At 45.3% G+C, this 23,430-nt stretch overlaps 1 protein-coding gene across 1 annotated transcript in view; it reads right to left on the reverse strand.

Annotated features, from left to right (window-relative positions):
- SEC24A (SEC24 homolog A, COPII coat complex component) overlaps positions 1–1,464 on the reverse strand; it is a 321,040-nt gene extending 319,576 nt beyond the window's left edge. The window contains 1 exon segment of the mRNA XM_040344770.1: positions 1,190–1,464. Coding sequence (XP_040200704.1) covers positions 1,190–1,247 — 58 coding nt within the window. The 5' untranslated portion in view covers positions 1,248–1,464.
- Positions 1,465–23,430: the final 21,966 nt, after the last annotated feature.

Below are 23,430 nucleotides of genomic sequence, written 5' to 3' on the forward strand. Positions count from 1 at the left end.
TGGGAGTTCCCTATCACTGAAATACATCACAGGTGATTTAATTTGCTGCTCAGTGATTTCAGTATTCTAGTCTGCATCTCCCCATGGTAATACTTAAAGCGGGGGTTCACCCAAAAAAAAAAAAAAATTAACATTACATTCAGGCGAGTTGACATAATGACATTAGGCTTTTTTTTTTTTTTAAATCCTTGCCGTACATACCGTTTTATCTACATTTTCACGGCGGCTTCCGGGTATGTAATCTGCGGGACAGGGTGATCCTAATTGACATGCTTGCCGAAGTTGCCGAAAGAAGCCGGACTGCGAGTCGGCTCTCGTGACGCGCTGTATGCGCCGGTCGGAAGCATGTCAATCAATTAGGAACGCCCGGTCCCGCAGATTACATACCAGGAAGCCGGGGTGAAAATATAGATAATACGGTATGTACGGCAAGGATTTAAAAAAAAAAAAACAGCCTAATGTCATGTCAACTCGCCTGAATGTAATGTTAAAAAAAACAATTTGGGTGAACCCCCGCATTAAAATCTGTCTGTTAGTAGGTTCTGAGGACAGGAGTTGGAAACCGCTGTGGCAATTGAAGATTCCTTAAGGGGACAGACCAGAGGAGATCGTCAGATGGGACAGACAGAGCAACAAGATATGACAAATCAAACCGAGAGAGACTGAATAGATTATATCTTACAAACAGGCCGTTGATAGTTTTGCATAGTTCCATTTCAAAGAAAACCAAAGTCAGTAAGATGCAGGCTGTATACTTCAGTACATATACAAGTCACTGAAACCGTATGTATTATTATATTAGAAAGAAAAACACTACTCCTGTGAATGGTGCTGGAACCAACAGGTGTGCTGTGTGTTTTGTTAGTTTTCCCGGATGATTTTGATCCTCCCCGCTGAATGGTGACAGGACCGTCCGCAGCCCGAGGAAGGTACACGGTGACCTTTGGTAAGTTTAGCTGGGAGGGGGGTCACATGACCCAGAAGGCCTCCATCCCCGATCAGTGCAGAGGACGGTGAACTTCCCCGGGTCACAGCACTCACCTCCCCCATGTTAACCCCTTGCCAGCTGTCAGGGGGTGGGCACAGCCTTCTGCCATTCAGAGCAAAGGGCCACCCATTACGCAACCCTAGAACGTGTTTCCCCCTTCGCCCGACCCCCCCGACTCGGTCGGGATCACCCCGCACTTACCATTAGAGTAGGACGGCCCGGATCCCCCATTTTGGGAGTTGTAATTGGCGCTGGACATGGTGACTGATCAGAGCGCTCCGGAGATCGTCTACAGGCAGGCGGGGGCGGCCTTTGTGTGCCGGAATCTCAGCCGCTCATGGTGACTTTTCCCTGCTGGAAGCCGCCGCTATCTGCCTTCTGTAGGCCTGGGAATATTAACAATAATGAAATTATTCAGACCTGGGAGCTCAGACAGCAGGAAGTGCAGAGTCCCGGCCCTGGGGCGGCCCCGCGCATGCGCGCTTAGTACACGTGGCACTTCCTGTTCGAGCTGCTGACTGTGCCACCGTGCAGCTTGTGGAGGAGAACACTGCTGCTCTTCACATCTATGCTTAGCATATGTGTGTCATTGGGTTCTAGGCTCATGAAATATAGTCAATGTCGCAGTGCCAGCTTTATAAGGATGGACCATATTTCGTGTCTCGGGCAGCTTTCTGCTAAGCAATTTGAATTATGTGCAAACTATCCCAGGGCAGGGTACACTCGTGATTGTAAGTGTGTGGTGGGGCACATGGAGCTGATGGTTAGAGAGGAGTACAATATGCAGGTGGTGAGGTACAGGGCAAGTGCTAAATCGATAGAATTTTCAAGGTGTGAGAAGGTAGCTGCTGTCAGGTGTGCCTGGAGGGATGCATTCTAATTGGAGGCAGGGGTCTTATAAAATTGACTGTAATTGGGGGGCATAATGGAGGCTACCAGGGAGAGCATTAACTGTGAGTAGGAGTAGTGGGAAAACAAATGACTAGGAAGTAATAAAAAGTAAGTAGACGAGGACAGCAAAATGGCAAAACACCTTGGCCAGGGAGATATGTTTTAGGGGAGGGGTTTCATGGAGGTGGCTGCAAAGGTTGCCCTGTAGTAAGACTACATTCTCACAGGCGTTTTAGCCACAGTGCAAATGCCAGAATCTACTATGTGTGATCACTAGCTGTGCGAACAAGCATGAATACTAGTCACCAACAGCCTGTCATTGCTGTGTAAGGGCTTGGCAGTGGAAGCTATCTCCTCACAGCTGTCAAACCTAGTAGCAGGAATTTGCACCATGACTAAACCCATTTGCGAATGTAGCCTAAGTTTGTGGCCAGGGAGATACGTTTTTTGGAGGGTCTAATGAAATTGGCTCTGAAGGTTGCACTTAAGTAGGGTCACGAGTGGCATAAAAGAGGTTGCCAGGGAGGGATGCACTATGAGAAGTGGTGTTGGAAAGCAGATGGCCAAGGTAGTGAAATGTGAGCGGTAATGTATTTTGGCAGGGTAGGATTCTCTGCTGGGTAGGGGAGGCAGCAAGGTGGGGGAAGCACTGTGAACAGGGTGTAGTTAAGCCTGTCACATTTGAACTCTCAGTGTGGTGTCATCCATATGGATGGCAGGATTCATCACTGCACTCCTAATGTCTGTAGAGTCTACATCTAAAGCCAGCCATAGATTGATCGAAATTCTACTGCTTTAGCAGAAACCGGGCGAATTTCGAATCATCTATGGACAGGCTGGTTGTACATAGGTCAATCCCTCAATCGACTTCTGTACAACCAGCCTGTTGGAAATTTTTCGCTCAGTCAGTGCTGTCAGCTATGGTCGAGAGTGCTCATGCGTGAATTCTGATGGCGGTGAAGTCCTCCCGCTGTCAGAATTCAATAACTGCGTAGGAGGGATTCATTCCCCTATCTACCTTAAATGGAATAATTGATTCATTTTCTTTGGTTCAACCAATGGGTGAATGGAACCAACAAAGAAAATAAATCATGCATGGCCTGCTTAAGTCTGGCCCTCAAAATAAAGTTAGCCAAATATGGACATGTCATATTTGGACAATGACATCATCTGGATGACCCCACCCATTTGTTTACAATAGTGGCGGGAATCCGGAGATTTCATTCGGCTCGAAGACATCAACGAAATTGGATATAATCTCAGGGTCCCTGCCACTAAAGTGTATAAAGGGGCAAGGTTACCCGGATGACCACCCCCCCCCCCCATTTGTTTTTCAGCAGGGACATGGAGAGGCACATCTGATCCTATCAATATCTCTGTTCAGTTTTGAGAATAAAGACCCAAAGGAACATGTCCATATTTTTTCAATGATGTCAGCCAGATGGCCTGCCCCTTTGTTGACTTTAGTTGTGGGGACTCGGCTCAAGTCATTCGGGCGCAAGTGAATCAACAGGATCATACTGTCTTTCTTAGCAGGCATGTTTTTTTCTTAATTTTTTTCTTAATTTTTTAATAAATGATGTGTCAAAAGTTTGAGTGTTTTTATTTCTAGCCTACAGCCATATTTTTTTTGAATGAGTACTATGTACCCCTTACTTATTCACATGGAAGGAAGTATCTGGGACCTCCCTTATAGATAACCACTTGCCAACCGCGCTATAGCCGATAGACGGCTACAGCGCGGCTGTCTTATTCTGGGAGGCCTTCGTATGACGGGCTCCCATGTACGTGTTTCCTGCGCGCCCCCTGGGGGTGCACCCAGAATTGTCCGTAATCGCTGGGTCCACGGGGACCCAGCACATCACGAAGCGGGGTAAAGGGCCCTTTACCACGTGATTGCTCCTTTCAATGACGGAACAATCACTTTGTAAACAAACCGCGGTCATGCCCAGTCCACCCAATACAGCGTGTGAGAAGAGGAGAAAGACACATTGCAGCATGAGTTTGGAGATCTATTGATTGATTCTGTGTGCCCTACAGCAGCCCTCAAAATTTCCACTCGCCTGCTAGCATTTGGCGAGTGGATTTAAGCTGGAGGCAAGTGATAACAGTTCTGCATGACCAACAGTCCAATCTGTGCCTACACTTAGAGCCATGCTACGATTGGCGGCCGAAGAGGAAAGGTGCGTGCCCAGGAAAAGTAGTCGGGTGAGCCGCACACATGCAGAGCAGTACATAGGTGCTCTCCTTACAATTCTCGTTAAGCCATGGGACCTGATAGTATGACCTCTCTAAGCCTGGCTTCCCAACCTGACCAATGTAGCTGGAGAGCAGGAAGTAACAAGTGAGCTGGAGGACTGCGATTATCACCACTCTGGGTGTCCCAGGTAGGCAGTGCAGCACAGCGCTCACCAAGAGTTGGCGGGACAAGAGAGCGGCAGTATGCTGTGCGGTGTCAGTGTGCGCTGTGTTGTGGTGTCAATGGCTATGCCGGTGTGTGAATCTCGGTGCTGGATTGTACTCCCTCCCGCTGTGCTGCAGCTCCTCTCCTCACTGCCCGACAATGAAAGGGGGAAGTGGGGACATGCAAGTGTGGAGCCGCACACAGGGGCTCCTGATTATGAGAGTGGGTAGAATAGGAGAGAGAGAGGAGGATGGAAGAGGGAGAGCAATATTTGCAGAAGTAAAAAAGTCCATGTCCCTCTGGTTTTCCCCAGTGCCATGTCCCTCTGGTTTGCCCCAGTGCCATGTCCCTCTGGTTTGCCCCAGTGCCATGTCCCTCTGGTTTGCCCCAGTGCCCTGTCCCTCTGGTCTGCCTCAGTGCCCTGTCCCATTTTGTTAAAGTTGTTGGCAATATTTAATTGTGTAACTTGATTCGGCATAAAACATTTAACAGTGTCATTCCAAGAGATAATCTACAAGGGTGTTTTTAGGGGCGGGGCAGTATGGGTTAGGTGAAGCAACTGGTGGCAAGTAACACTTGAGGCCTGGTTAGAAGCTCAGGGCTTGAAATTTTGAGCCCTGCCCTACAGTGCTCATAAGTGCCACCACAGTGCTTATCAGTGACCTGTTAATGCTCATCAATGCCACTACAGTGCCCTATTAGTGCTCATCAGTGTCACTATAATGCCCTATTAGTTCTCATTAGTGCTCATTAATGCCACTACAGTGCCCTATTAGTGCTCATCAGTGCCACTACAGTGCCCTAATCAGTGAGTGTTCATCAGTGCCACTCTATCAATGGATTCTCATCAGTGCTGCCTGTTAGTGCCAGCTAAGCAGTGCACATCAGTACAACCTTAGTTCATATAAGTGCACCTTCATCAGTACTCATCAGTGCACCCTCATCAGTACCCAGCAGTGTAGCTTGCCTCACTAGATCAGCACCCACAAATGCGGCCACATCTGTCCCAGTATCCCTACAGTTTGTCACCAGTATGGCAAAAACATTTTTTTTTCCTGAGAAGAAGCATACCAACTTCTCAGCTTGACCGGCGAGAGCAGCGGTGAGCTCTCTATGTCTAAGTTCGATACTGATTTGGATTACAAACCCGCTTTAAGCAGTGGGTCTGCTACAGATTCGGAGGAAAGCGTGCCCACCCAACAAAGGCGTTCTGGTGAGGAGCAGGCTACGTAGTGCAGTGGCACCCACCAGCAGCATAGTGCCATCTCCAATTAGCACAGTGGCATCCACCAGTAGCGGAGTACCTCTACAAGAAAGGTCAGGCACTAGCACCTCAGCCCAGGGTGGATTTGATTTAAATCAAGTCGATTTAAATAATTTTTTTTTTCCAATTTTTGTTATTGAGTTTTAAGAAAAGGTATACAGCAACAGACAGTTGTGGGCGCAGCCACTGTAATAACAATAAACTGTGAACAGAATCCCGCTAAAGTATTCGTAAAGTGTAGTATGACACACACAATGGTACTAGTGTCATACATCTGATAATCCTGTTGCAAAGCATTGAACAGGCTGAGTATAACAGGCAAATCAAAATAAAGTAAAGTGAAATATGAAGAGAAGTCCCTTGTTCCAAGGCCCATAGTGTAGCATACATATCAGACTTTTCGTAAATGGGGGTCTTTGGGTCTAAGGTAAGACACTCATGGCTCCTTTGTAGGTTTAGGTTAAATGTGTAGGAGGGAAGATATAAGGATATAAAATAAAAATGGAGGTACTGTACTAGTGAGGAAATGGGGGGGTGAGATGGGGGTGTGGGTGTCACAAGTGGCCTTTGAAGGTAAGAAAGGGGGACACTAATTCCCATCTTCTCTCTCGCTAAAGGTGTGAGTAGACAGCTATGCTAGGTGCCTCTTGTAGTCATCTGTCATGAACTGTATCCCACTGGGCCATGTGTCCAAGAATTTAGAGGGGGTATCTTTCACTTTATGGACAGTTTCCTCAATTTCTGCGATGTTTGTGAATAGATGAAACCAGTCTGCAATGGTCGGGGTACCCAATGAGGGCTGGGATTTATAACCTGGCTGCATTCACAAGATGCATGGCTAAAGAGCGTAGGTATGTATTTTTTGACATTGTGAAGTGGTGCAGCAGAAATTGTGCCAGTGAGTACTCTAAAGCGAAAGTGGTGATTTGACTTGTGAGACGTGAACTTCTGTCCAGAATGGTTGGATTTGAGGGCAGGACCACCAGATGTGCAAAAGCGGTCCCAACTCTTCACCACAATGCCAGCACTGGGGGGAGATTGTAGGTGAGATCTTATGTAGCTTAAGGGGAGTCCTATACCATCTGTAAAAAAAAAAAAAAAAACAGTTTTCTTGTGTGTGGACTTTTACTGTCCCCTTGTGAATATATGCATAGATATTTCCCCACTCCGGTTTGAAGAGATCTAAGGATAGTTCTTGTTCCCACCTGCAGCTTGCTGCATTAGATTTAGGGTCATGATCGACAAAGAGCATAGCATATGTCATAGCTTAGGTGTCTTTGGGGTTTCTTGTCTTAAACATATTGACCCAAGGGCTGGGACGGTGATATTAATGGGGGATTTTAACTACCCAGAAATTAACTGGAGTAATGGCACTGCTGGGACAGGTAAAGGGCAACAATTTATAAACCTATTGCAGGACAATTTTATGGTCAAGCTTATTGAGGCCCCAACTAGGAATGATGCTCTGGGAGTGAGAGCGAGAGTGGCGGTGCGAGCATGAGTGTGTGAAAACCTCCACACCCCCCCGTCCCCGGGTGAAAATCATGCCGTTGCAATACACCTAAAAATGGATCCCTGTCCCTGGAGATCATCATCCTTAAAAAAAAAAACGCTCGTTACCTCCCACCTTGGCTTCTGCTTGGTCGATCAGAGGTGGAGGACTGGGGGCTGCTGGGTGCCGGGCAGTGAGCAAGATCCCTGGCTGCTTTCTGGCTGTGTGCCAGTGTGTTTGCTCGGTCGGAGCCGCCTCGCACTGTGCGGAGGAGCGGTGTGGGACTGGAGCTTCCCCGATGCTGCTCCTGAGATCTCGCGAGACTACGGGACCTCGCGAGGGTTTGTAACGTACCTGGTGTGTAGAGTCTGATGCAGGGTAGCCTCTCTTACGACTCTGGTTCACGAGCCACTGAATGTGGGAACGGCGGACTCGGAACACAGAGGGGTAGGAGTGCCGAGGTGATGATGGGTAGTTGCAGAAGGACGAATACCTCTGGTGAGTAGATGCTGAACACAGAAGCGGAGGATGGGTCAGCGACCCGCACGGGATCTGCGACTACAGCGGCACAAGCAGGAAACAGTTCAGATATAGCAGAGTCAGACAAGCCGGGTCATAACAGGTGAGCGTGCAGGAAGATGGCTGAAGAATAGTCGGTAAAACAAGCAGGTGGATCTGGCAACAGTGAAGTCAAGCAAGTGGATGGTCAAACGGAGCCGGGTCTGGATTGGAGAGGTTCGGGTAGTCAGGCAAGCCAGGTTCAGGTTTCAAACAGGTATTCAAGCAGGATAAACAGGTAACAGGTCTCAGGTATGATCTGGTCAATACTGCAGATCAGGCAGCGAAGACACTGTGATGCTGAGATGTTTAAATAGGGCAGCCTGCTGTTAATCACTGAAATCAGTCTGCACCATTAACCCTTAAGTGGCAGATCCATGCCCAGTCGGGCTTCTTTGTCAGGATGAGCAAGGAAAAAAGCACGTAACAACCTCTTGGCATGTATATTACCTTCTGGCTCCCAAGAATTATCCTCTGGGCCGTACCCCTTCCATTTGACTAGGAACTGATTCTGGCCTTGTCGCTTCCGACAGTCCAATATGGCTTCTACCACGTATTCTTCCCATCCGTCCACATGAATGGGTTCTGGAGGTTTAGACCCTCTGTTGGGAAAAGGATCGGCAACTGCAGGCTTGAGCAAAGAGACGTGAAACACAGGATGTATCTTTAGGGTGTCAGGCAAAAACAGTTCGTAAGAGGCTACATTAATTTTTCTTTTGACTGGAAAAGGACCCAAAAACTTAGGTGCTAGCTTTTTAGACAGACAAGGTAATCTGAGGTTATTTGAAGATAGCCATACCTGATCGTCCAGTTTTAGATCCAAGTCACCCCTTCTCTTCTTATCAAAAACATTTTTGCTGTCCGCCTGAGCCTTGGTAATTGCGTTGTGCAAAAGTTGATTGTTGCGTCTGAGAAAGTCCATAGTACTTTGTACGGCTGGAACTGGTGACTCTGAAAAGTAATCTGGCAAAAATGTTAAATTGAACCCATAATTAGCAAAGAAAGGAGATTGCCCAGTAGCTGAATGATTGGCATTGTTGTATGCAAATTCTGCCAAAGGTAGCAGGGAGACCCAATCGTCTTGGGAGAAAGTTGTGAAACATCTAATATATTGCTCTAATGTTTGATTCGTCCTTTCCGTTTGTCCATTGGACTGAGGATGATAGGCAGAGGACAAGGACAGTTGAATTTGTAGTGTTTCGCAGAGAGCTCTCCAGAATTGGGAAGTAAACTGAACCCCTCTGTCAGAGACGATATTAGAAGGTACTCCATGCAATCTGATAATCTCCTTGATAAACACGCGGGCCGTCTCCGCTGCAGAAGGTGTGTTTTTCAGGGGCAAGAAATGGGCCATTTTGGTGAAACGATCCACAACAACAAAGATCGCCGTACATCCCTCGGAACGAGGAAGTTCAACAATGAAATCCATTGCGATCATTTCCTATGGTCGGTTGGGTACTGGTAACGGTTTTAGTAAACCCCAAGCTTGTTTTCGGGGTGTTTTATTTCGGTTGCATATAGGACAAGAACTGATGTATGACCTACAGAATTCCTCCAGATTGGGCCACCAGAATGTGCGTCGTATTAATTCAAGAGTTTTATTAACTCCAAAGTGGCCTGCTAATGGATGATCATGACAAAGTTTCAAGACCTCGACTCTGATATCTTCTGGTACAAAAACCTGACTTCCTCTCCAAAATAGTCCGTCTCTAGAGGTTAGTGAGATATTAGAGGGTTTAGAGGAATCGGAAGAGGCCCTTCTGATCATAGAGAGTAGGTCGGTATGTAACAGTAGGAAGTTGTTGTCCGGTAAAATGGTATCAGGAGTGGATGCATCCTTCGGATTGTCGTGCATTCGGGATAATGCATCCGGTTTCACGTTTTTAGATCCTGGCCGGTAAGTAATGTGAAAACAAAAACGAGAAAAGAAAAGAGCCCAACGAGCTTGTCGAGGTTTAAGGCGTCTGGCAGTTTTTAAGTATTCCAAATTTTTGTGATCCGTATAGATCAGAACAGGGTGAGCGGCGCCTTCTAGCAAATATCTCCATTCCTCTAAGGCGGTCTTAATGGCTAGTAATTCCCGATCTCCCACGTCGTAGTTCTTTTCTGTGGGGGAAAGCTTTCGAGAAAAGAATCCTATTGGATGTATTAGATCTTTATCTCCTAAACGTTGGGAGAGGACGGCCCCAACGGCAACTTCAGAGGCGTCTACTTCGAGGAGGAAGGGTAACGCTGGATTGGGGTGTCTGAGAATTGGAGCTGAAGTAAAAAGTATTTTTAGAGTGTCGAAGGCCTTCTGGGCTTCAGGGTTCCAACGGAAGCGAAGGTTCTGTTTTGTGAGTTGTGTGATGGGGGCGACAATAGCAGAAAAACCTTTAATACATTTTCAATAAAAATTTGCGAATCCTATGAAGCGTTGTACCCCTTTCTTATCTAGAGGTGTTGTCCAGTCTAAGATTGAAGATACCTTTTTTTGATCCATCTCAATTCCTGTTGGAGAAATTACCAAGCCTAAAAATTGAATGGTTTGCTGCTCGAACTCGCATTTTTCAGCTTTCGCATACAAACTGTGCTGGCGAAGACGATCCAAAACTTTACAGACATGTCCTCGGTGTTCTTCTAAGGAACGAGAGAAAATTAATATGTCATCTAAATAAACAATAACGAAAATGTCCAAGAAATCTCTGAACACGTCATTAACAAAATGTTGGAACGTAGCAGGCACATTGCATAACCCGAAGGGCATGACCAAGTACTCGTAGTGGCCATAACGGGTACGAAATGCTGTCTTCCACTCATGTCCGTCTTTGATACGTATTAGGTTATACGCTCCCCTCAGGTCTAATTTCGTGAAAATGACGGCAAACCTTAGCTTTTGGAAGAGTTCCGGTATTAGGGGTAAGGGGTAACGGTTTTTCACTGTAACATTGTTGAGTTCCCGGTAGTCAATGCAGGGACGGAGAGATTGATCTTTCTTTGTAACAAAAAATATTCCGGCACCTGCTGGTGAAGTGGACGGGCGGATAAATCCCTTTTCCAGATTTTCATCCAGGTAGATCTTTAATGCGTCCTGTTCTTTTTCGGAGAGTGGAAAAATTTGTCCGAAGGGAATCTCAACCCCCGGGAAGGAGGTCGATCGGACAATAATATGGCCGATGAGGTGGAAGGGAGTCAGCTCCCTTCTTGCTGAAGACATCCAGGAATTGGTGGTAGGGTTTAGGGACGGATTGTAGCAGACTTGGATCGGTATTCAAACAAAGTAGGGCAGAAGATGGATCAGGGCGTCCAGGTAGACAGTGTACTTGACAGTAGGGGGATGAAAACAAGATTTCTTTGGATATCCAATCGATCTGAGGATTATGTGCTTTAAGCCAAGGTATTCCCAGGATCACCGGGAACAAAGGAGACGAGATAACGTCCAAAATCAAAAGTTCCTTATGATTGGAGGCAGTGATGGCAGGTAAAGGAAAGGTTTCCTGGGTGACTTGCCCGGATTTGATATGTGAGCCATCAGCCAAAAAAACTGAAAGTGTAAAGTTCTTTAAGCGGACAGGGATGTTGTGCATATCGGCAAATGAGGAGTCAATAAAGCAGATGCACGCACCTGAATCAACGATGGCTTTGACCGACACCGTCTTTCCTGGAAGCTGTAACAAAAGGGAGATATCGAGAAGGTTGGTATTGGTAGAGATAGCAGAAATGTTACCAGGAACTGATGATCGGGACTTACGTAGTTTAACAGGTCAATTGTGAACGTAGTGGCCGGCCTCACCGCAATACAGGCATAAGTTCAGCTGGCGGCGGCGAATGCGTTCTTCTGGCGGTAAGGTAGGTCGCATCACGCCTAACTGCATGGGTTCAGGAGTGTCCAAGGAAGAGCCAGTAGAGTTAGAAGAAGTTGGTGGCTGATAACGAGAAGGAGGCAAAGGAGCTCGGGTAGTGACCCAGACTGGGCGACTTGGCTGAGAAGATCGTTCTGCTCGGCGCTCCCTTAATCGTCGGTCGATCTGCACAGCTTTATCGATTAGGTCATCCAGGGTGTCAGGTACCCCAATACGGGCCAATTCGTCTTTTAAAGCTTCAGACAAACCTGAACGAAATTGATGTCGCAAGGCTGCGCTATTCCACTGAGTGTCCGCACTCCAGCGGCGGAAATCTGTAACATAGTCCTCTACGGCCCTTCGCCCCTGTTGGAGAGCGAGTAGAGCCGCTTCAGCTGTGGCAGTTCTCTGAGGGTCGTCATAAAGTTGCGCCATGGCCTGGAAAAAGAACGGCAAAGTCTCGGTTTGGACACTGTTCTCCTCCAGTAATCGATGTGCCCAATTCAAAGGTTTCCCTTGAAGCAAAGAAACAACAAATCCTACTTTGGTAGCTTCCAAAGAAAATGTGCGAGGTTGCAAGGGGAAATACAACTGACAGGAGTTGCGAAAGTCCCGGAATTTGGTTCGATCTCCAGAAAATCGTTCGGGCATGGGAACCCTGGGTTCGGGCGGTAACATCACTACTGACGGACCAGAAGCGGATGAAGATGCAGATGGTCTAGCAGCAGATGCTGAAGTTGCGTCCCCAGATGCTGTTAAGTTCTGAACTTGTCCCTCCAACCTTAGATAGCCATCTTGCAGATTTTTCACGGCTTGGGTAAGGGAAGCTAGATGTTTACACACCTCTTCCATGGCCGGAACTACACCTGCAGACTCTGTAATGGCTGCCTGATACTGTAACGTACCTGGTGTGTAGAGTCTGATGCAGGGTAGCCTCTCTTACGACTCTGGTTCACGAGCCACTGAATGTGGGAACAGCGGACTCGGAGCACAGAGGGGTAGGAGTGCCGAGGTGATGATGGGTAGTTGCAGAAGGACGAATACCTCTGGTGAGTAGATGCTGAACACAGAAGCGGAGGATGGGTCAGCGACCCGCACGGGATCTGCGACTACAGCGGCACAAGCAGGAAACAGTTCAGATATAGCAGAGTCAGACAAGCCGGGTCATAACAGGTGAGCGTGCAGGAAGATGGCTGAAGAATAGTCGGTAAAACAAGCAGGTGGATCTGGCAACAGTGAAGTCAAGCAAGCGGATGGTCAAGCGGAGCCGGGTCTGGATTGGAGAGGTTCGGGTAGTCAGGCAAGCCGAGTTCAGGTTTCAAACAGGTATTCAAGCAGGATAAACAGGTAACAGGTCTCAGGTATGATCTGGTCAATACTGCAGATCAGGCAGCGAAGACACTGTGCTGCTGAGGTGTTTAAATAGGGCAGCCTGCTGTTAATCACTGAAATCAGTCTGCACCATTAACCCTTAAGTGGCAGATCCATGACAGGGTGTCTCGCTGCCACGCTGGTCGGAGCTGGGGAGACAGATTGGAGGGAAGCGACTGGCTTCATCGGGGGCACAACCGGAGGGATAGAGGAGCCCACAGAGGACTGGGACACTACACACGGAGGTACCGGTAAGGAGACTGTTCCAGCACGCAGGTATAGCCACCTAATGCTCCTGGTGGCTACTTGAGCTCCTGACATTTAGAGAAAACGAATCAACAAGCAGCCAAATTAGATGAAATTGAGAATAGACTTCGAAGGAATAATGTCCTAGTGATCGGTCTTCCGGAACGGACTGAGGGGTCCAACACTATATCCTTCATGGAGGGCTGGCTCAGGGAAATTTTTGGCCCTGCCACTTTCTCATCCTTTTTTTCTATTGAGAGGGCTCATCGGGTTCCTTTCAAACCCCCGCAGGAAGGAGGGCGCCCTAGATCATTATTCTTTAAGTTTTTCTACTATGGTGACAAAGTCACTCTGCTTCAAAAAGCCAGGGAAATGGGGGATATTATGTATAATGGAGCGAGAATTTCATGTTACCCCGACTTCTCTCCTGATTTGCAAAAACGCAGAGCTGAATTTACGCAAATAAAGCGTACCCTGCAGCACCACAAGGTGGTATATGCCTTACAGTACCCGGCCCGCTTACAGCCTTGGGCAGGACTGTTTTTTTTCAACTCACCGGCAGAGGGGGCACAATGGCTGGAAGCAAATAGCAAGGATCTATATACATTAACATAACATAACTATATGCCTCCCCTTTTTTTTGGAGGGACACCTTTTTTCTTAGGTAGTAACTGTGCTACTGAAATAATTTTTTTTTTATTTATTTTTTTATAACTTTTTTACAACTTGATTGACTACACAAGAAGTATAGCACTACAAGATTAATAGCACTAAATGTTTCACTATTTTGTGGGTTTTTTTTTTTTCTTAAGAGAGGGAGAAGGGGGAGGGGGAAGAGTTTTTTTGTTTTTTTTTTGAGGGAGGGAGTAAAATGTATTTATTGTCACTTGTATAGTCACACAATGCTCACTTTTATATTGCCAAAGATTCGAATTTTCTTGAGTCTTTATATTTATGGATAACTAGCTGAATACCCGGCGTTGCCCGGTCTTCCTATCTTAACCTTTTGGGGAGGAAAATCATAGTAATATAAATATACCCATCTTTTATATAAGGGTGTAGGTAAGGGTTAATTTAACTGTCATATATTTTTATTTGGCATATAAGTAATATGTGTACCAGGTATTATTGAAATATCTCCAGGCGTACAGAAGTTATGTGGGAACATACATTTCCCATTGATTTGCATGGGACTTTAAACAAAAACCCCAACCCTCACAAATGGGGGTAGTTAAGGGATAAATTAACTATCCTATAGTTTAAGTGGACATATAAGTAACATGTGACCAAGTGTTATCAAAATATCTACAGCCGTTTGGAAGTTATGAAGTAACATGTATTTCCCATAGAGTTGAATGGGACTTTAAAGGAAAACCCAGACCATGGCAAATGGGGGTGGGTAAGGGTTAAACCACCTATCCTATGTTTGTTGCTGACATATAAGTAACATGTGTGCCAAGTTTCATGTTAATATCTTTAGCCGTTTGGATGTGATGCTGGAACATGAAGTAACATGTATTTCCCATAGAGTTGAATGGGACTTTAAAGACAAACCCCGACCATGGCAAATGGGGGTATGTAAGGGTTAAACCACCTATCCTATGTTTGTTGCTGACATATAAGTAACATGTGTGCCAAGTTTCATGTTAATATCTTTAGCCGTTTGGACGTGATGCTGGAACATACATACATACATACATACATACACACACACACACACGTTGAGTTTTATATATATAGATTAGTTTAATTTAATTAACTGCGGGGTCCCTCCTCCCCCCCTTTTTCTTTTTCTTTTTTTCTCTCTCCCCCCCTTTTATTTTTTTAGTCTGATTGTGTACACAAGGAAAATTGCACTATAAGATTAATGGCACTAAATGTTCCACTACTTTGTATCCTTTTTTTTTTTTTTTTTTTAAGGAGGGGAGAGGGGGAAAGGTTTTTTTTTTTCCGGGGGTGGGGGTTGTTTGGGTTATAGAGGGAGTAATCTGTATTTATTGACACTTTATTGACACTTTTATAGCTGTACTATGCTTACTTTTATATTATCAGTGGTTCCAGTTTGCTTGAGTTACTACATGCATTGATAATTGATTAATCCTATTAACTGGGGGGCGGGGGTGCACTATGTTCACTTTTACTATGCCAATGATTCTAATTTGCTTAGATTGTTATACTCATCGATAACTTGATTAATCTGACCAACTGTGGGGTCCCTCTTTTCCTTCCTTTTTTCAGTTTCCCCTTGTTTTTTTTTTTCTTCTTTTTTTTGGGGGGGGGGGGGGAAGACAGGTAGTTTATTTTTCAGCTCTGGGAGATGGGGATTCAGATTCTGACTAGGTTGATGGGGGGGAGATGAGAGGCTATCGCTCCTCAACAGAGGGAGAGAGGTGAATAAGTGTGAGAATGGGAGGATGGTTGTGGTTAGGCGAGAGTGGTGAGGTCACAGGTGAAGCCCAGGTGGGAGGGGAGGGGGAGGGAGATTTGGGAGGGAGGGTGAAGGTGGGAGGGAACTTTGGGGGAGAGAGGTATCTTAATTATCATAGAAGAGAGGAGAGGTCTTGGTCTTGATAAGCGGCAGGAAGATGGGGAAAAAGAAAAAAAAGTGGTTGAGGAAAAAAAAAAAAAGTGGTTGCTTTATGCTGTGCTATTTTATTTCATGTCATTGCTACTCTATTTAGTCCATGGCTTTGAGGATTAGATCATGGAATGTACGGGGGCTAGGGGACCCCATTAAGAAAGCACTGGTGCTAGCATCAATGGAAGGAAGGGGGCCAGGGATACTCTGACTACAGGAGACACACCTAACCAAAGACACAATGACCCAGTTGGGTCTACGAAAATTCCCATTTCGCTACCACTCTGTACACTCCTCATATTCGAGGGGAGTGAGTATAATGGTAGGGAAAGGTGTGCCATTTACTTGTGAGAAGAGTTGGATAGATGAACAGGGCCGGTATGTATTTTTGGCCTGCTCTATTGAAAATAGGCCGTATATTCTTGCTAATATCTACATCCCCCCCCATTTAAGTTCGATGTTTTACAGAAACACCCCCCCCCAAGAGGTTGAAGTCACCAGACTTCCGTTTCCGGGGGAGGAGTCGGAAGCATGGCGGACTAGGCGTCTTCGTTAGGAGAATCTAGCGGTTCCCCGGGTGCTCACGAACAGGAGAGCGGCTCTAATGGTGGTCCTAGCCTCCACCCGACCTATCTAAAAGAGGAGAGAAGCAGAGCTGCGCTAGGAGGGAAAAGCTTACTCACCGCAGCTGCTGATGTCGCGGCGAGGTCGGAGCGGTGTGAAGTGTTGCAGAGGACCTCCCGTTCAGCCCGGCCATTCATACATTACGCGCTACATGACAGTGAAAGGAGATCTCCAGAAACAGCACGAGGACTACGGGGTAAGCAGAAGGAGCTCACTCATAGAGAGTGTAGCACCCGCACCGTCACCATCAGCGTCCAGATCAGTGGAATCTCCCGACGCATCTTCCGACACAACAGCTGTTATAAGTCCGGCTGAGCCTAAGGAGATACCTACAGGGGAAGCACCAGACCCGTCGAGAAGACAGGTGAGAAACACCACACATACAGAAGGGTTAGCAGTTGGAACAGTCACCCAGATACAATACCCCCTACTAGGACAGTTGGCTCAGTCGGCTCAATACGAATCCAAAGCGCAGCTACCCCCGCTCTCTCCAGCAGGAGCAGTACAGCCGCCAGATAGGTCACAAGAGGCTATAATTGGGATACTGCCGTTGCCTCCTTTTACTGACAAGGGTCATAGCAGCCAAGTCCAGGGAATTGAAATGTCTAACCAGAGTGTGATTAATGGTATAGCTGAAATACCTACCCTTGTTCCACCACAAACTTTTCAACATACAAGGGGGGAAGAGATGGAGCCCCCCCCCCCCCAGATAATAGGCAAATCAGCAGGCTTATCCAGGCACTCCCTACCAAGGAAGATATCCAACAAATTGTAGCAAATATCACCGCTGCAATGATGGGTGAGATTGAAAAAGTGCGAATAAAAGTGGTGGAGGTAGATCAAAAAATTGAGAGATGTGGGGAGCAGCAAGGCTCTATGGAGGTCAGGCTGGTTGAACTGGAGGAGAGAGTCCAGTCCCAGCAACACCAACTAATCAGATTGCAGTTACAAGCAGAAGAGACGGACAATAGAAGCAGAAGAAAACAATCTGCGTATTAAGGGAATACCAGATAAATTTGAAGGGCCGGAATTGAGAGAAGTAGTAACCTCCATTTTGAATAAAATCCTGAAGAAACCCCCAGAAACATCACTGGAATTAGATTGTGTCCATAGAATCCCCACAGGGAGGTACCAAGACCAAGTTGCGCCGTGGGATGTGCTTTGTAGAGTCCATTTCTACAGGATGAAAGAGGAAATTCTTAGGGTAGCCTGGAAGGAGGGAACAACTGGGGTTCTGGAAGATGCCGATATCCATATATTCCCAGATCTTTGCCCACAAACCAAGAGCAGAAGAAGGCTATTAAAACCCCTCTTAGAATACATACGAAACAACGGGGCCACTTCCTGTTGGGGTTTCCCTTTAGCTTTAATAGTTAAGAAAGAAGCAATAAGTTATTATCTGAATGAGCCCTCACAACTTTCTAGGTTCTTTCAATTTCTGGGTGCGGAGCCAATAAACGTGCCCAATTGGCTGGACCTACCTAGAGATGGCGAAAGAAAGAAAAATATATAATTGTTTCTACTAGCACTAGGAGTACGAAAGCTGCGGCCATGTTGGTACCACAGAGGAATTTATACAGTCAACTTTGTTTTTCTTTTTGGGTCGGTCCTTTTTCTTTGAACAGTTCCCCTTTTTTTTTGCTGGATGAGGAAAACAACAAGTAGAACACTACACAAGCGCACCAATAAAAAGGAGCAATGAGGAAAAAGTGGGGAAGATCGGGATCCTGGGCCCTGCATCCCAAGAGTTATAGCTTTTTTTTTTTTTTTTTACCTCTTTTTCCTTTTTTTGTTTTTTTGCAAAGGAGCTCTGATGGGACCCAGATAATAGTAGTTAATCAGAGGATTGTATACGGATTCTATATGTGAAGTTTGGGGGGATAGGCTGTGGATCCTACCCGTTGTCAGTACCGTGTTTTACTATGCCCGGCTCTCCCCGTAGCCATCCACCCCCCCCCTTTTTTTTTTTTCTCCTCCTTTTTGGTTCTCCCGTAGAATCCTTTTTTCTCCCCCCCAAAATGTACGCAGAGAAATTACTATATAAGGTCAAAGGGTTTTGGAGTGGATAGGTAGAAAGATAAGGTAATAGACATTCGTGCAATTTCTTTATAATGTATAATGCAGGGTGTGTAGACTCAGAGAGGAGACATAAAGGATTGCCGGTAAACCCGCAAATTAGTTAAAAATCCCCGAGTTTTGGGTAGTTGCCCCGAAATTATAGTGGGTAGGGGTGGGTGGGTTTGGGAGGAGGGAGGGGAGGGGGGTTTGATAGATCACTGGACATGAATATTAACACAATATTAATGATCACGTAGATAAGACCACAAGGGGAAGGGGGGCCACCCTTTTTATTTCTTTGTATGTTTTTTCTTGTTTTTCTTTTTTTTTTTTTTTTTACGTGGGGAGGAGTGAAGGGAAGGAGGGTATAGTTACATTTGACACAGAGACCCACAATGATGGATGTGTAGGTCACTATAAGTATTACACCATTTTTTTTTTGGGGGGGGTAATAGGGTACATTGTAGATGTGATTATAATTTTTTTTTTTGCGGTCCAAGAAGGGCGCAAGGGAAAGGGATATTATGGGCTGTGAGCTAGGAGGGGGGAGGGTAGTAGGGCTCAAAGGGGGGGGGGGGTGGAAGTAAGAGGGAGAGGGAGGGAGGGGCGGTACAAACCTGAATTGGCAATTAGGGGAAGCAGAGAAAGGACGGGTGAAAGCGGAAGGTGACTTGAAGGTGGGGGGGGGTTAGGGGGGGGAGGAACGGGAGAAGGAAAGAGGGAGAACTTATCCATGACTCAACTACTTAATAGTTAACTACTTACAAAGGGGTGAACATGTTCTCTCAGGAGAAATGAAACGGGGGAAGAACACGGGTGTAGTAATAGATAGAACGGGTCACATAGGGAATAGGATATGGGGCCTTAGTTGAAAGGTAGGAGGCGAGGGCTAATATAACCGAGACCATAGGTGGGTGAACTTAGGAAGTTATACTGTTTCTTTTATTTCTAATGTTCGCGATTTTTTGGTGACTAATTATGTGTATTATATCCAAAAAAAGGTAAAAAATATGAATTATATATTATCTAGGGGAAAAGTTTAGAATAAGAGGTGTAGACTGTATATAATGTGATCGAACTGGCTTTCAGTTAAGCGGTTTATGAGGTACAAGATTTAAGGGAGGCGGGGGGTGGGGGTAACTGACCTATAAATAAAGAAGGTGGGCACCAGTTTGGGAACCGGGGGAGACTCTCCGCTGTGCTTTCACACTTTCCCCAACAAGCGTCTCTCCTTCTTTTTGGAGGAGAGACGTGTTGGGTAGGGGGCGTTTTTTTTTTTTTTTTCACAAAATACTCAGACATTTGGACGGAGGTCTTGAGTTCGAGCTACAAGGGGGGGGGGATATTTCTTTTTTTTTTCTTTTCTTTTTTTGTTTTGTTTTGTTTGTCCGGGGTTGCTCCGGCTTGCCGTCTCCCTCTCTCCCCACACGCCATCCCCCTGGGAGATAAGGTCTTAGGCCCGGGCCGGAAGGGGGCTGGGACGAGGAAAATGTATTACATAAACGACAATAAAAATGAGATCGGAAATGCATAGAATAAATATAACATCGTACAATGTGAAAGGGCTAAATATCCCGGAAAAAAGAACTAAATTGATGCTGGAACTGGGGAGATTAAAAACACAAATCGTGTTTTTACAGGACACCCATTTTAGAAAAGACAAGATCCCAAAATGGAAGAATCAGAGATTCCCAGTGGTATACATGGGAGCATCCCAATCCTCCAAAGCAAATGGGGTAGCTATTCTATTAGCCAAAAACATAATCTGGAAAGAATCGAAAGTGGTGACAGATAGTTACATAGTTACATAGTTACATAGTTAGTCAGGTTGAAAAAAGACACAAGTCCATCCAGTTCAACCTCAAAAAAATAAACAAACAAAATAAAAAACACAATACAATCCCATACACCCAACTCCATACCCACAGTTGATCCAGAGGAAGGCAAAAAACCCCAGCAGAGCATGATCCAATTTGCTACAGCAGGGGAAAAAATTCCTTCCTGATCCCCGAGAGGCAATCGGATTTACCCTGGATCAACTTTACCTACAAATCTTAGTACTCAGTTATTTTATGTACATTTAGGAAAGAATCCAGGCCTTTCTTAAAGCAATCTACTGAGCTGGCCAGAACCACCTCTGGAGGGAGTCTGTTCCACATTTTCACAGCTCTTACTGTGAAAAAACCTTTCCGTATTTGGAGGTGAAATCTCTTTTCCTCTAGACGTAAAGAGTGCCCCCTTGTCCTCAGTGTTGACCGTAAAGTGAATAACTCAACACCAAGTACACTGTATGGACCTCTTATATATTTGTACATGTTGATCATATCCCCCCTAATTCTCCTCTTCTCAAGAGTGAATAGATTTAGTTCTTCTAATCTTTCCTCATAGCTGAGCTCCTCCATGCCTCTTATCAGTTTGGTTGCTCTTCTCTGCACTTTCTCCAGTTCTCCGATATCCTTTTTGAGAACTGGTGCCCAAAACTGAACTGCATATTCCAGATGAGGTCTTACTAATGATTTGTACAGGGGCAAAATTATATCTCTGTCTCGGGAGTCCATACCTCTCTTAATACAAGAAAGGACTTTGCTCGCTTTGGAAACCGCAGCTTGGCATTGCATGCCATTATTGAGCTTATGATCAACTAAAACCCCCAGATCCTTCTCCACTACAGATCCCCCAGTTGTACTCCCCCTAGTATGTATGATGCATGCATATTCTTAGCCCCCAAGTGCATAACTTTACATTTATCAACATTAAACCTCATCTGCCACTCAGTCGCCCAATTAGACAGAGCATTGAGGTCGGCTTGTAAATTGGAGACATCCTGCAAGGACGTTATTCCACTGCATAGCTTGGTGTCATCTGCAAAGACAGAAATGTTACTTTTGATCCCAGATCCAATATCATTTATAAATATATTGAAAAGTAAGGGTCCCTGCACTGAACCTTGGGGTACACCACTGATAACATTGGACCATTCAGAGTAAGAATCATTAACCACGACTCTCTGAATTCTGGCTTTCAGCCAATTTTCTATCCATTTACAAACTGATATATCCAATCCTGTAGACCTTACCTTACACATGAGCCGTGTGTGCGGAACTGTATCGAACGCTTTTGCAAAATCCAAATATATCACGTCCACAGCCACGCCTCTGTCCAGGGTTTTACTTACCTCTTCATAAAAGGAAATCAGGTTTGTCTGACAACTTCTGTCTTTCATGAATCCATGTTGTCTGCTGCTTAAATAGTTTTTTTCCTGCAAGAACTCATCCATGTGGTCTTTTATTAAACGTTCCAGTATCTTCGCAACTATAGAAGTTAGACTAACAGGTCTATAGTTACTTGGTAAAGACTTTGTTCCATTTTTAAATATAGGCACCACATTGGCTCTACGCCAATCCAGTGGTACTATTCCTGTCATTCCTGACAGATGAAGAAGGCAGGTTCATACTGATAAAAGGGACAATAAATGAACGAAAGGTCACATTGGTAAACGTATATCTCCCTAATGAAGACCCGGTGGCCACTTTGAGTAAATTTGCAGAAATAATAAAAGAAAACAAAGAAGGAGCTCTGATATTAGGAGGTGATATGAATATGCTATTCGACCCGAGCCTGGACTCCTCCTAGGGGGGTCTATGGCATATCCAATTCTAAACTGAAACAAGCTAGAAATATGCTGTTTGATCTACAGCTAGTAGACAGCTGGAGATCCCAACATGCCCATGACAGAGATTATAGTTTTTATACCCATAAACACAAAACTTATACACGAATCGATTACATCTTTCTAGACCGAGCGGTTTTGTTGAACTTGAGGGAAACTTCAATTGGGTCAATTACAATCTCGGATCATGCCCCAGTTAGTTGTTTTATTGACTGGGGAGTTTCAGGTCCTAGAGAATGGAATTGGAGGGTCAATGAAACCTTAATTAAGGACCCAGAATATGAGGAGATGATAGGGCAGGAAATAGATACATTTTTTGAAAGGAATAGCGACGATGTAACATCTCCACTCTGTAAGTGGGAAGCACATAAGTGCTACCTGAGGGGAATGCTGATTTCCATGGGGGCCCATAGGAAGAGAAAATTAGGGGCTAAGGTAGATACCCTATTAAGAGAGATTAAAATAACGGAAAATGAACATAAGAAAGTGCAGAAAACAAGAAATGAGGAGAAACTGATGTCCCTTCGAGAGAAATTAAATCTACTATTGATGGACAAGGCTAAAGCTCAGCTGAATAGATGTAGAAGGGCGTACTATGAATTTGGCAACAAACCCAGTAAGATCCTAGCGAATGCATTAAGAGAGTCTAGATCCAGAAAACATATAGAGAAAATAAAAATACAGGGTGATAATTTAGTGAGCCCCTCACACCTAATAGCAAAAGCATTCAGAGAATACTACAATGGCCTGTACCAGTTAGCCAATCATCCCGCCGTAGAGAGAATACAGAACAGAGAAGAGAGAGTAAAAGAATATCTAATGAAGTCAGAAATGCCTAAAATACCAAACGAAAGTATAGAGAGTATGGAGTGTCCGATCACAGCAAAGGAATGTCAAGAGGTAATAAAGGAGATGAAACCAGGTAAATCACCAGGGCCAGATGGATATACGCTCTTATATTACAAAACCTTCCAAGATAAATTAGTACCAAAATTTTTAGAGGCCTTTAACTCACTGAAAGAAGGATACCTGATGAGAAGAGAAACATTAGGGGCTCATATAGCCGTCATCCCCAAGGAGGGGAAAGATCCCACAGTCTGTGCAAGCTATCGACCGATATCTTTGTTGAATATAGACTTAAAAATATTCTCAAAGATAATCGCCAATAGACTAGCAACATATATTCCACCTCTCATACATCCAGACCAAGTAGGCTTTGTACCCGGAAGAGAAGGTAGGGAGAATACACAAAGAGTGCTAAGTACCATTCACTTGGCTCAAGTCCACCATAAACCATTAGCACTCATTTCGACTGACGCAGAAAAAGCATTCGATAGGGTGGACTGGGGCTTACTGAATGCTACATTAAAGCACATAGGGCTAGGAGTAGGTATGCAGAGGTGGATTGCAAGCCTTTACTCGTGCCCGTCGGCAAGAGTGAAGGTGAATGAGGTACTATCTGACC

This window comes from Rana temporaria, chromosome 3, assembly GCF_905171775.1.
Source record: "Rana temporaria chromosome 3, aRanTem1.1, whole genome shotgun sequence".
Classification (NCBI taxonomy): domain Eukaryota; kingdom Metazoa; phylum Chordata; class Amphibia; order Anura; family Ranidae; genus Rana; species Rana temporaria.